Genomic DNA, 13,384 nt, shown 5'->3' on the forward strand with positions numbered 1-13,384 from the left:
CACTCACCTGCTCGCGCTCTCGCTTTCTCTCTCTCAAAATAAATGAATAAACTTAAAAAAAAAAAAAACCTAAATTTAACCCAGCCCCAAAGTGTTAACATTGACATTAGATAGGTCATACATTTCTCTTCAGAGTTGTCTAACGCAGCCTCTGTGGTCTCTTCAGGTCTGATTCCTGGCAGCTCGTGCAGAGCCAGTGCCTTCCTTCCTCTTCCAACAGCATTGGCTGCTCCCCCTTCCAGTTCCATGAAGCCACCATCTACAATGCTGTCAACAGCTCAAGCTGGAAGAGAGTCACCATTCAGCTGCCTGACCATGTCTCCTCCAGGTAAGTTGCATCCTAAGGTAAACTTTGTGGAATTATCTGGCAGTGTAATTATCTATAGAGCTCATGCAGTGACCTGAAAACAACTGAGGCCAGAGATCTCATTACAGCTCTAGTAACCTCTCCCTCCTTTCACCAACCTATGTCCCAAAATGGCAGTTGCATGCCCCAAGAAGAACTAGGAAGAGATAAGATCTTTTTTGTAAATGGTACAGATCTCAAATTTTCTTTTGATGAAATAGCACAGCACATGCCAAACTCAGTCACAGGCCCCAAGTCACAGACACTCACACAAAGATGTGGAGTTGGCACCATATCTTCGCCAGTGTTCTGTGATGCCAAGAGGCTGCACTGTTCATCCCATATACAGATACTGTCTGGGGTGTGCAGGGCTGGTTGGGCTACACAAAGCCACAGGATAAACATAACAGAGTGCCATCTTCCTAGAACAGTATTCCTTTTACTCAAAGATCTGGAATGCAATATACCTCTCTAGGAAAAATGGACACAAATTTGTTAGGCAATAGAATAGGAAATTCACATAACACTTTCAGGGAAGGTACAAGCTCCCACAATGGCACTCTGGGGTATATTCACAGAGTCCGAGGATTACAAGTTCATTCACCTCTACTTGGGTGCCTCAAGGAGAAGTCTGGGGAAGTCCTTTTCTCAGAAGTAGTCCCAGGGCTGGAGGCTGCACACTGCTAGGGAGAATAACAGCCTATTGAATCCCTTCTGCTCTCTGTGGGACTTTCAGTGCAACACAGTTCCGCTGGATCCAGAAGGGGGAAGAAGCTGAGAAGCAGAGCTGGGCGATTGACCACGTGTACATCGGAGAGGCTTGCCCCAAGCTCTGCAGTGGGCATGGGTACTGCACCACGGGTGCCGTCTGCATCTGCGATGAAAGCTTCCAAGGTCTGCATCCCAGCCTGTCATTTTTAACACGGGAGATGGTGAGGTTCTCCTCATCTCAGCATGTACCCAGAGGTCACTAGGAAATTGGTGAAAATGCCAGCCTGAGAGATTTGGGATGGGTGATACACTGTTTGATCACAGATATACTGATCTTTGGAACGAAGTATCAAGGATAATTTTCTGCTATGTTCCTTGAAATATTTTATTTTTTTTACATTTATTTATTTTTGAGAGACAGAGCATGAGTGGGCAGAGAGAGAGGGAGACACAGAATCCAAACAGGTTTCAGGCTCTGAGCTGTCAGCACAGAGCCCGATGCAGGCTCGAACTCATGAACCACGAGATCATGACCTGAGCTGAAGTCGGACGCTTAGCCGACTGAGCCACCCAGGTGCCTCGCTCCTTGAAGTATTTTTTTTAATGCAGAATTCTATAGCACCTCACATTCACCATCCTTCATATAACTCCCTGCCCCAACCACCACCCCCAACACCTTATTTCCACTTCTGAGCCTCTCTCCTTCCTGGCCTAGCTGCCCATCCCTGGATACTTTGCCAATACTCTTTCTTTCTCAGTCTCTCCAACAGCAGCTGTCATAGTCCTCCCAAGATGTAGCTGATGAGTCAAGGTACTCTCTTTTCCAGGTCACTCTGTCACACACACACACACACACACACACACACACACACACACACACAAAACCCATGACTCAAAAAAATACATTTTTATTGCTCAAGCTTCTAAAACCTAAGTTTACAGTTTGGGACAGAGTATCTACTCAACCCCTAACATCTTAGGAAATTGCCTTCTTGGCCTCATAGAAGGCATACAGCCTTCTTTCCTCTGATGCAATGTTTCCAACAGGTTTCTACTGTTACAAAGTTTACATAATTACCATTATATTCTCAGAGCCTACTGCTTGGCCTATAGCAGCACTCAATAAATCTTTTTTGAATGAATTCTTACATTGCCTTACATTTTACTGTTTATACAATGTCCACCAATTTATTCAGCAAAATCATTTAGTACTTATAAGATCCCCATAAGTCAGCTATGTTTATATCATTATTCCCACTTTATAGGTAAAGAAACTGAGACTCAGAGAACTTAAGTGACTTGCCTAAGGTGACACAGCTAGTCAGTATCAGAAAGAAGACCATTACTCAGGTTGTTCTTTCCAGTCTCATAACTGAGAGATTTAGCCAACAAGGAGCAGAATTATCCATCTTCCCCAAGGGTACAATGTAAAAATCCACAGATCTGACTTCTGGAGTAGAATATATTTAGATTTCTTGGTTGATTCTATTTCCTTGCCTCCAAATGAAATGAGTATGATTTATGTAGACTGCTGCACATCTCTCACGTTAGAAATTATTTCACGGTCATCTTTTTCCTCTCTTCTCATTACCAGCTCATTCCTCTGTTCTCTGAGACCAGCTGTATCTGCCCATGCATTAGCTGGAGAATTTGAACTTTAGGCAAATGAACGAATCAGATGTCTCACAAGCAGTCCTAGATGTCTGGAATTTGCCTGCTCCCCTGATACAGTAGAGCTATGACCTTTTAATTTGGAACTATTGCAGATGTTTAGGAAAGTTGTGCTGTTCAAATCAAGGGCAAATGCAAGCACACACACATTTGCTAATGTACTGTCTCGAATGCCTGTATTTCAGCTTAGTGGTCTCATACTTGCAGTCTATTCACTATTCATTTATTTATTTCATCTTGTTATTGCATATGGTATATGGGCTTGTGTGAGCTGCTAGAATCCAACAATGAATAAAATGCAGACTCTGCTCTCAAGAATCAAGTATAGAGCTAGAAGAACAAGAATATGACTTATCCTATTTTCTGCTCCAGAGTTATACTAGGGAGAAAGAAATTAGGTTGGCCTCTCATGCCAGGGTGAGAACTCCCTAGCAAGACACATCATTGGTAAACACGCAGGCGCGGCCAGATGCTGTTGGTATTTAAACAATAGATTTACGTGAACAATAAGTATATAAGCACCTACATAATTCAGTAAATTGACTCAAAGGTAATGGGATTTTTTTTTCAAGAACACAAGCCAATAATTGATAAAATAAAAGAGAAACATTTATTTCGAGGAGTCTATATCTTCTTGGTATTTTGTCATTCTTACGGGAGCAAGAATGGATGAAACCTGAAACTGAATACTTGATCTTTAATGATTCTGCTTTCCATAGCTGATGTTTGCAATTATTCCCTTCCCTCTAGGTGATGATTGCTCTGTTTTCAGTCATGATCTTCCCAGTTATATTAAAGATAATTTCGAGTCAGCAAGAGTCACTGAGGCAAACTGGGAGACCATTCAAGGTGGAGGGATAGGAAGTGGCTGTGGGCAGCTGGCACCCTATGCCCATGGAGACTCACTGTATTTTAACGGCTGTCAGATAAGGCAAGCTGCCACCAAGCCTCTGGACCTCACTCGAGCAAGGTAACAAAACTCCTGTGTTCTGCTTCAGATATAGAATTGGTCACAAGACTGGCCACTTTCCACTGCCTGTTAGATTGAATCATGAACTTCATGGCACAGGTGTCACAAAATGGTGGAAGCCAAAATGTCATTTGAATTTGGGATGAGGAAGCATTATGTGTTTCTACAACACAGAATTCTGCTTTGCTTCAATTTATTGCAGAATTACCTTGTCTTTCTTCACATGCACTGGCCGAGTGGTGGTGACATAGGCATAAGCCAGAAGAAATGGCCAAATATAAAAAATTGATAAGTATATCAAATCAACATGTCATATACCTTAAACCCACACACTGTTTGACGTCAATTATGTCTCAATAAAATTGAGAAAATAACTAAAAAATGTTAAATTGGCTGACAATCTACATAGATAATTTAATGTGGACTGTTTGCAAGTATGTAAATATAAATGTGTGTGCAAAGTAGATTTTGTAGTCAGGCAAACACATACCTGTAGTTAGCTTATGTAGGTTACAATAAATAGAAGTGGAGGCCCAGTGGATGGATTATGGGGACTTTAAACGTTCACATGCTCCAAGAGCTGCTTATTAATGCAAAATAGAGTGCTCAGACACTGTGCAAATCAACCAGGAAAGTGACAGAGAAAAAGAGACCCCAGGAAGGTTGGATTTCCTTCTCCACCTGGCCTCCACAGCTGTGCCACTTCCGCCAGTACAAACATGGCTTTTTGTCTGTGTAATTCAAAAAACAAAACAAAAAAGAAGATTCCAAGGCTTTATGAAGATTGCAAAGTATTAGACTAGAGTATTCACAGAATGCTGGAAAGCGTTCAGTAGCTACAAATATATTGGAAAACTGGGTGTTTGGTTATTAACCAAATGTAGATGTTTACTTAAGACTTTTCACTTTGGAAAACATTAGTAATGTATTTTCAGAGGCAGAAAGGTAAGTTTAGGTTCTTTCACTGTGATAAACAATGAAAATGTAATTATTTTGGTAATCATGGAGATACCAAATTTTGTTCACCCATCCCATTCTTTCCTACCAAAAAGATGTACTTAATCTGGGGACAACCTGATATTTCCTTGACCCCATCTACAGCTACAACTAGCTGCTTAATTAACAATTGCACACCATGTTGTACAAGCAAGTTTAATTCATGCCATTTATAAGTTTTGAGCCCACTGCTTTATTTCACCAGCTCCCCTAAGTGGGACTACTGTATTAATTGCTAGGACTCTGATTAGATATAGATTAGATATTAAACATAGATTTCCTGTGTTTAAAAACTGTATCCTCTAAGGGTAGGGATGCCTGTGAACTTGAAACAGAATAGCAGACATGGTCCTGAGCCGTGGACCATGTCTAACTCAGTTTTCCCTCCACTCTGATCTCCAGACATCTGTCCTAAAATAGACATGATGATTTATCCTTGCGCAGATGCTATTCAGCTTGGAGCTATTTGTAAAAAAAAAAAAAAAAAAAAAAGTATAAATATTGTGGTTTTAGTCCTTGTCCTCTCTGTGTCCTCATGCCTACTTGGCCCCTATTACCTTTCAGAGAATAGAAGATATTTTAGGTGACACAGAGCTTTGAAAGTCAAAATTGTTTTCTTTGCATAGAACACCAGCCTTCTAAGATTATCTCTCATATGTATGATGTAAAAGATAATATAAATAAATTTTATTGCTAATATGATTCAGTCATAAGACTGGATGCTTCTCTTTCTACTCTGCGACTTCAGAAATTGTGGACTTTAGGATCAAGAAAGGTAAAAGAAAAAAAATTAGAAAATATAAAACTTTGAATATCACCTGACGCTTGTTTCCCTGTGTTTTCAGCAAAATCATGTTTGTTTTGCAAATTGGGAGCACGTCACAGACAGACAGCTGCAACAGTGACCTGAGTGGCCCCCACGCCGTGGACAAGGCCGTGCTGCTGCAGTACAGTGTCAACAATGGGGTCACCTGGCACGTCATCGCACAGCACCAGCCCAAGGACTTCACACAGGCTCAGCGAGTGTCTTACAATGTCCCCCTGTAAGTGGCCTGAATGGAAAGGCATGGTCTCATGCGTGATCCCTGAGAATCACAGGGTCTGAGCTGGAAGTTTGGTGAAGTTACTGGAACAACAGCACAGAAGCAGGTGGTGGCACAGCCAAGACTAACCCAGACCCCCCAAAGTTGTGTCACTGTTTTCTGTTAGGCAAGGAACCAGGTGCAACAGGGAATAGAGAATAACAACTAAATGCAAAGGCACTTTTTGGGTATTTCCCTTTCTCTAACCAGTATTTCTAGTCCTTTAGAAAGAAACATTGTTAATTTTCTACGCTCATTTGAAAGTTTTCTGAGGGTAGGCAACCATGTCACTTTTGCTTAGCATTGTACCCCCAGCCTTTAGCACAGTGTCTGTCACACAGAAGCCATGTCACGTTTGTTGGCCAAAAACAGTGCTTTTCCAGGTACCAGTGGGGCACGGGGAAGCAGGGAGGGAGTTGTAAAAGAATTACAAGTCCTTAAGGAGCCAAATCCTAGGACCTAAGCAAATCTGAATTCCATACCCTAAGTTTTGTTGATTTAGGCTAGCCTATTCTGTTTGAAGTCTGCAAGTCACATACCAAGGAAGTTTTGTTTTCTAGCATTTAACCTCTGTCCTTCTGTGACCCAGGGAGGCCCGGATGAAAGGAGTTTTATTGCGCTGGTGGCAACCGCGCCACAATGGAACAGGTCATGATCAGTGGGCTTTGGACCATGTGGAGGTCGTCCTGTGAGTATCTGATGCGTAGCATCCCATGTCCCTTGCAGGAAGGTTTGAAATTCCTTTGATGTGGCATGCTCCTTAATTCAGTAACAACCGCTCCTAATGAGAAACCCCCACAAGACTTTCGCCTACACTCTTCAGCAACTGCAATCTGTAGCTTAGGTCAACCTGAAATAGCCAAGTCCCAAATGCAGTTTAATGTACCTTAGACAACTTCAGTGAGCAAAAGATTTATGTGTGCATTTGACAACGTTCGTTAAATGGGATGAAACAGAAGCCTCAGGGTAAATGGGAAACAGTGTCTTTGCCACATCTAGGTTGCCTTATAAAATGGCATGACGTCCCTCAGAAGGGAAGGGATCTGTACTGGTCAGTGTGCAGAGTGTTTCTGGCTGACGTGCCCAGTTACAAACACCTGTCCGAGCCACCGATGCCTGAGGTGGCCTTCAGTTTAGTGACGTGGTTGCGATTAGAGCAAGGCATTTGTGGTTTCAGATTCCTCCCGCCCCAGCCCAGCCCCTTGCAAGCTGAGGGTGTCCCCCTGTGGCTTCTCCCATAGAATAGCTGAGGGTGTCCCCCTGTGGCTTCTCCCATAGAATAAAGCTGGCGCCGCTGTCCCCTTAGCCGGGTTGACTGTTGTGCAGAGAGATGATTGCTTTTTCTCTAACGATCTAGTTCCTGTAGAACTGGAACGGGAAAGCTTATGTCTCGACGTGTTCGGACTGATGGCTCCAAGTGGTTGGCAAGGAGAGGCGAATCTTCTCGGTAGATAGGTTCAAATGTTCATTCTGTTTACCAGATCAAAAATGAAATCAGCCCTTTGGCTGATTTCAGTCATTTTGAAAGCAAACGTAAATGATTAATTGGTAGGAAAACTACCAGATCTGTTTTCTTTCAATCATAGCCATGAGCTGAATTTTTCAGTCTTGACTTAGCCCTCGTCTTAGTTTTCACTGAGGCACCTGCTTGCATGGCATCCATATCAACCCCCAAATCCAAGAGCAACCCAGTCCCTACACAAGTCCCCACTGTGCGCTCTGCTGCTTTGGACAACTTGCTGGGCTCTGCCTCCACAAGACAAAGTTGAAGTTTAAAATCACAGTCCATAGTCATCTGGATCTATATATGAGGCTGATGGTTTACTTAGATATTGATTTCCTCAGACTACAGTATTCCAGGAGAATAGAACAAAACCTGGGCTCTAAAATGAACACATATATATGGTAAGGCCAGAGAGAGATGTCCAAATAGACCAAGAACCAATCCTAGAGCCTTTCTGCCCTGAATACTCTCCTTTCAGAGCAGCGTTTCTCAATCTGATTGAACATCAGAATCACTCAGGAGCTTTTGGAAGAAGCATCCCTCCGGATGGTTTGATTGAAATTGATCTGCAGTGGGACCTGAGCATCAGTCTTTTTAAAAGGCGCCCCGGGTGATTCTAATAAACTGGTTGAGAATCCAATTTAGAGTCAATAAACACTTTGTATCTTTCAAGTCTCTTGCCAAGACAGTTTACATTAATAGGGCTTCGTGTGCCTGACAAAGCATTATGAACTCCGATGGAAACTTAAAAACTTGACAGTCCTCAAAAGAAAGCAGCGAATACTGCCCTTGGGGTAGACATGACAATCCTTAACATGTCATGTGTGTGAGTAGATTAGAGATTTCTTCTCCTGCCACCCAACCAAACAATTTCAGTTATCAGTTTTGGATTTCTGAGACATATCATCACCACAATACCCTCCCTTGAACAAAATTAAAGAGCAGGTGGGGTCAGCTGTGCAAATATACTCCCGTGGTGGGAAACAGCCCCTTTGCAACTTTGAAGCAACTCTGTCCTTCCTTCCCTGTTGACCTGCTTCCTCAGAGTCTCTCAGAGCATCAGCAGGAAGCCTCACCACATAGCTCCCAAGGGACCCTCTTGAATACCTGGTGTTGGTTAATTTTTATAAGCAACCACCGGCATCATGCTGTTACTACAAGAATCAAGTTTGGATTATAGGAAATCTATCATATCGATCATTTTTCTGGAGAAAGAATCTGTGTGTAATGACTTCACTTTTATTCCATCTCCAGAATTTTAGTCCTCTGAAGAATTTATCACTTACCAGGCACTGTCTGCTCTTACTCTGCATTATTCTTGCAGACTTTCCAGACACTAAAACATTTTGAATGAGAAAAGAGCATTTCCACATATGCACAGTGTTGCATGATTTGGACTTCATTCGGTGTCTTCTTTCAGTGAATGATTTAAAAATTATAATTCACACATATCACCAAATAATTTTATTTTTTTTATATCACACAGATAATTTTAAAAGGAAATGCTAGCTCTTTAATGACATTTCAAAATTTTGTTAAAAATAAAGGGTATACTTTGCTTTCTTTCCTTTCTTTTTTTTTTGGAGAAAGAAACAGAAATTATATTTTCAGAACCATCTTTTTGATATTTTGCTCTTGTGTTAGGATTTAACATTTCTATACCAACTGTCCCCTTCCATAGCACTTCTTTTCAGAAGAGTCAGAGGTTTTAAGGCATTCACTAACTAATATGCCCTTGATAGCTCTACAAAATAATCACTTTAAGTCATTCATTTGATGAGTTTAAAATAAAAAATAAACTTCCAGAGAATTCAGAAAAATAAAACACGATAATTCTCCATAGGGTCTTTCAACCAAATGAAGCACCAAGAAGCTAGCCAAGATTTGCTTCATGATTCACAAATATTACTAATTATAATTTTGCTACAGCAGATATATACTTAGAAATAGAGAGGTAGAGGAGCGCCTGGGTGGCTCAGTCGGTTAAGTGTCCGACTTCAGCTCGGGTCATGATCTCACGGTTCGTGGGTTCGAGCCCTGCGTCGGGCACTGTGCTGACAGCCCAGAGCCTGGAGCCTGCTTCGGATTCTGTGTCTCCCTCTCTCTCTGCAACTCCCCTGCTCATGCTCTTTTTCCCCTCTCTCTCAAAATTTGGATAATAAAACATTTAAAAATTTTTTAAAAAAAGAAATAGGGAGGTAGAATACTCCCATAAATCCCTATTAATTCGAAATATCCTCGAATTCACTATACTTTTATATGATAACATTTAGTGATATAAACTAGCATTGCTAACTCCTCAAGTGTGGAAGAGAGAGGAGACTGGGGTGCAAATCTAAAGAGATACAAGCCCTACTTAACTGATGACTCAAATATGGCTGCTAATATGTTTTTGCAACTAATGGTTGGAAAACCATTACATTGTTAGAACGTATTTTCTTTTCTGAGTGAACACTGGCCTTAATCTAACTTTATTACCATAGTTTTGCTTCTGTGCATGTGCACTAAGGACACATGCTAAAAATCCCTAGAAAGAAAAATTCCAGTCACGCATGGTATCTTGAAAATAACCTCAGCACTGCCCATATTAACTACAAAGGTACATAAATGAGTTTGATGAGAACAAATTCAGCACTTTTGAAAATATTTCAAGGTTTAGGAATGCATCCTAAATTGACAACATACATAACAAATGTTTAACCTAATGGGTTAATTCTAAAATACTCCATGTGGAAGGATTTGTGTTTCATAAACATAGATGTACAGAATGACAAGCCCCACATCATAAAAGAGTAAAAGCACCATTTAGCACTTAACAAGCAAAGTCACTTATGCTTTATGCTTGTTTGAGAGTGAAATCTTTTCATCCTGGTGATGTTTTTCAGTAAAACCTGCCCATGAAAAGCTCTTCATGAGAATTGGCCACTGCTATTCTGGCATAAAACAGATGTACTAAATTGACAGATGAGTTTTTCCCAGCCTCACTAGCTTACCAAAAGGCCTTATTCCGTAAAGTCTGAGCAATATAGCAGAACACAGTCACTGGCAACCATGTCAGAAACCTAATGTCTCTGAATTCACTTGCTAGTAGAGAACGTTCCTTTTGCAGTAAATGTTTGTGAACACCCTTGGGCAGACCCCTCACAAGATCCATGCTGGTGGGGTTCTTCTTAGGATAAAAGAGAAATCTTGGTCTTAATCGTTTTTGTGGGGCACTCATCCTTTTATCCTAAGAATCTCCCTCACCCAACTCCGCATCTCATTCACACATCACATTTTTTTTGTGTACGTGTCTAAGTCACAACCTGTCATGTGTATAATGAAGTGGGCCAATTTTTGCATGTGTACCTTGAAAGCAAATGGCTCGGTAAAGAGCCTTTGTGAATTGACTTACTAAAGAGTGAATAATTACCACATTTACTGGGGATGAAAACCAATATGTTGCTAACTATGGTCTTAAACGCATTTATCAGATTTCAATAATATGAGTACCATCATGACCCATCCCCTCATGCTATCCATTATCAAAATACTATCACATTTTTGGCACAAATGATTTTTGGAGATGAGCATAGTACATTTGTTGCAAAGCATATTTATCCTTTACTAATTTGACTGTGTTATCTGATGTAGAGGACTTCTGTATTTTTTAAAGCCCATTCCTTAATATATTCAGGAATAAGTATTTTCTAAAATGCAAATAACTGAAAAAACAGACAATAAATTAAGGTTAGTTATTAACTACTACTTTCCTATTTATACTTTATACACAACATTTATGCCAAATGTAGTACTAAGCTACATGTACCTTGACATATGGTTATGAGCAAATATTGCATGTTGCATTACATTAAAAAGTTAAATATATGTATATATCAGGTGTAGGAGAATAAGAAATAACTTCTTTAATTTTTATTTTCAAAAGAGATGAAAAATCCTATATTGCATCTAAACCTGATCAGACTTTTATGACTAATCACAGTGCTGCATGCATTGAAAGGCATTTTTTAACTTGTGTTATATTTCATTATTTGCTGTCATTGGTTTTCCACTAGAGTAAGGTAAGTCCTCTTACTAATTCTGGGTAATTGTTGCCTAATAGTCTCATCAGTGTTACCTGCATTAACAAAAGTCTTGTCAAAGACCTTTGCAATTAAAAAAAGATCTGTGAAAACAAAGTTATGTATGATATTGGGATATACTGGGACATTTGGAACCTAGATCATGTAAAGTCAGAGTTCAGCAAAATTGTGGTAATTCTTTAGTGTACGTGCAATATTGGGCACAACAGCATAGACAGAGTGCTAATCAGCATTGCTTTATTGAGTAACAAATTTCACTCTGTGCCTGAGACTGTATTAGAGAAATTAAAAACTAGAGATGAGTGTCAAAGACCTAGGGGCTCTGATTAAATGTAATGTCTCTCAAAAGATCTGTTGTGCTGGAGATGCGTGCGGGTACCTTGACTTTTTAATTCTGTTTTAAATTAATAAGTGAATTGGCAGGGGTGCCTGGGTGGTTCAGTCAATTGAGTGTCTGACTCTTGGTTTGAGCTCAGGTCATGATCTCATGGTTCACAAGTTTGAGCCCCACGACGGGCTCCGCGCTAGCAGTGTGAGACTTGCTTGGGATTCTCTCTCTCCCTCTCGCTCTCTGCCCCTCCCCTGCTCCCACTCTCTCTCTCTCTCAAAATAAATTAATAAACATTAAAAAATATTTTCAAAAAATAAGTGAATTGGCAGAAAGTAGTGGACCTATTCTTAATATTTGTGAGTTCTAGATCCTATCCTTAGGTAAGACTTGCCTTCTTTAATATGTAGTTACATTTGTCCTCCAGTGGTGATATTTTAAAACTTAGGAAAGAAGTTAAAATGGTTTTATCATTTATTAATCATCTGCATGTTATGCTAGGGGTTTTCACTTAATCCTTACAACTCCCTGAGGTACACATTATTAGATATTATTCTTCTTCCCTTTTAGCAGAGAAAATAAATACGAAATTTTCAACATTTGTGAGGTATCTGAGCCTACACTTATCTATATGTAGCCTTCCTAAAAATGCAGGGTGTTGAAAATAAAATGTCCGGCATCCTCTACTCAGGGGAGTTTCATTGATTAGTTTGAACAGCGGCATCTCATCTTGTACTCACCAGTATTTCTCTAAAAGATGTGACAGTCCCCTGGATTCTTACTTCTGCATTCGTATAAGGTGTTAATTATTGTATCATATGTTTTGATAATGAATAAACAAATGACTGATCAGTAAAAAAAAGCCTACATTTCAAGGATCTCAAATTACTTCTGCCAAGGCTCTATCTTCCCCATTCCTGTTGGAAAATCCAATAAAAATCAATTGAAATTTTTTTTCATAATAATTGATGACCTAACATAGCGGCTCCAGTGAAGAGTAACAGTTCAAAATAGCATAGAGTCTTTCTTGAAAGTTCTTGCAAGATCCATATTTCCTATGCAGAAACAGAGAAGGGTCTTATATTTCCATCTAAGTCTCTAAAGTCACTCGGCGATAGTGGAAATTTAAGTTAGCGTTTCCAACATGCCACTGACATTCAGTCTCCCTTCTTTCAATGACTTACAAAGGAGAATTTAAAAATGGACCAAGTTCTATGCACAGCCAAAGCAAATCAATATGCCAAGTAGCCTAGTTGATATGCCTTGGGATGAATATTACCTGCTTTCATTGTACTTAAAAATTTTTTAAATTACTTTCCCCTGTAATTGCAGTGGAAAAATAAATCTTTAAAATTCCATCACACCAGTAATTATTTTGGTAATAAGGTTATCTATAGCTATATGTCTACATATATCAGAAACAAAAATAGGGGGTGCCTGGGTGGCTCAGTAGGTTAAGCATCCGACTCTTGATTTCACCTCAGGTCATGATCTCAGGTTGGTGAAGTCAAGCCCCACGTCAGGCTCTGCACTGAAGCTTCTGTCTCTCCACCCCCCCCCACCTCTCTCTGTCCCTCCCTCACTCTGTCTCTCTACCCCTACCCTGTTATATAGAAAAGTTGCTTTAAAGCAATTAAACGTACACCTCAACTTTCATTAAAACTTTAATGTTCCTTTGTTCCCATGTATTGAGG

General features: G+C 40.2%; 1 protein-coding gene across 1 annotated transcript in view; it reads left to right on the forward strand.

Moving 5' to 3' along the window:
• RELN (reelin) overlaps positions 1-13,384 on the forward strand; it is a 535,267-nt gene that overhangs the window by 517,799 nt on the left and 4,084 nt on the right. Inside the window, exons 59-63 of the mRNA XM_047850601.1 lie at positions 167-328; positions 1,083-1,240; positions 3,479-3,698; positions 5,540-5,737; positions 6,366-6,464. Coding sequence (XP_047706557.1) covers positions 167-328; positions 1,083-1,240; positions 3,479-3,698; positions 5,540-5,737; positions 6,366-6,464 — 837 coding nt within the window. The remainder of the gene's footprint in view (positions 1-166; positions 329-1,082; positions 1,241-3,478; positions 3,699-5,539; positions 5,738-6,365; positions 6,465-13,384) is intronic.

The sequence above is a fragment of the Prionailurus viverrinus genome, chromosome A2 (genome assembly GCF_022837055.1).
Source record: "Prionailurus viverrinus isolate Anna chromosome A2, UM_Priviv_1.0, whole genome shotgun sequence".
In the NCBI taxonomy this organism is placed as follows: domain Eukaryota; kingdom Metazoa; phylum Chordata; class Mammalia; order Carnivora; family Felidae; genus Prionailurus; species Prionailurus viverrinus.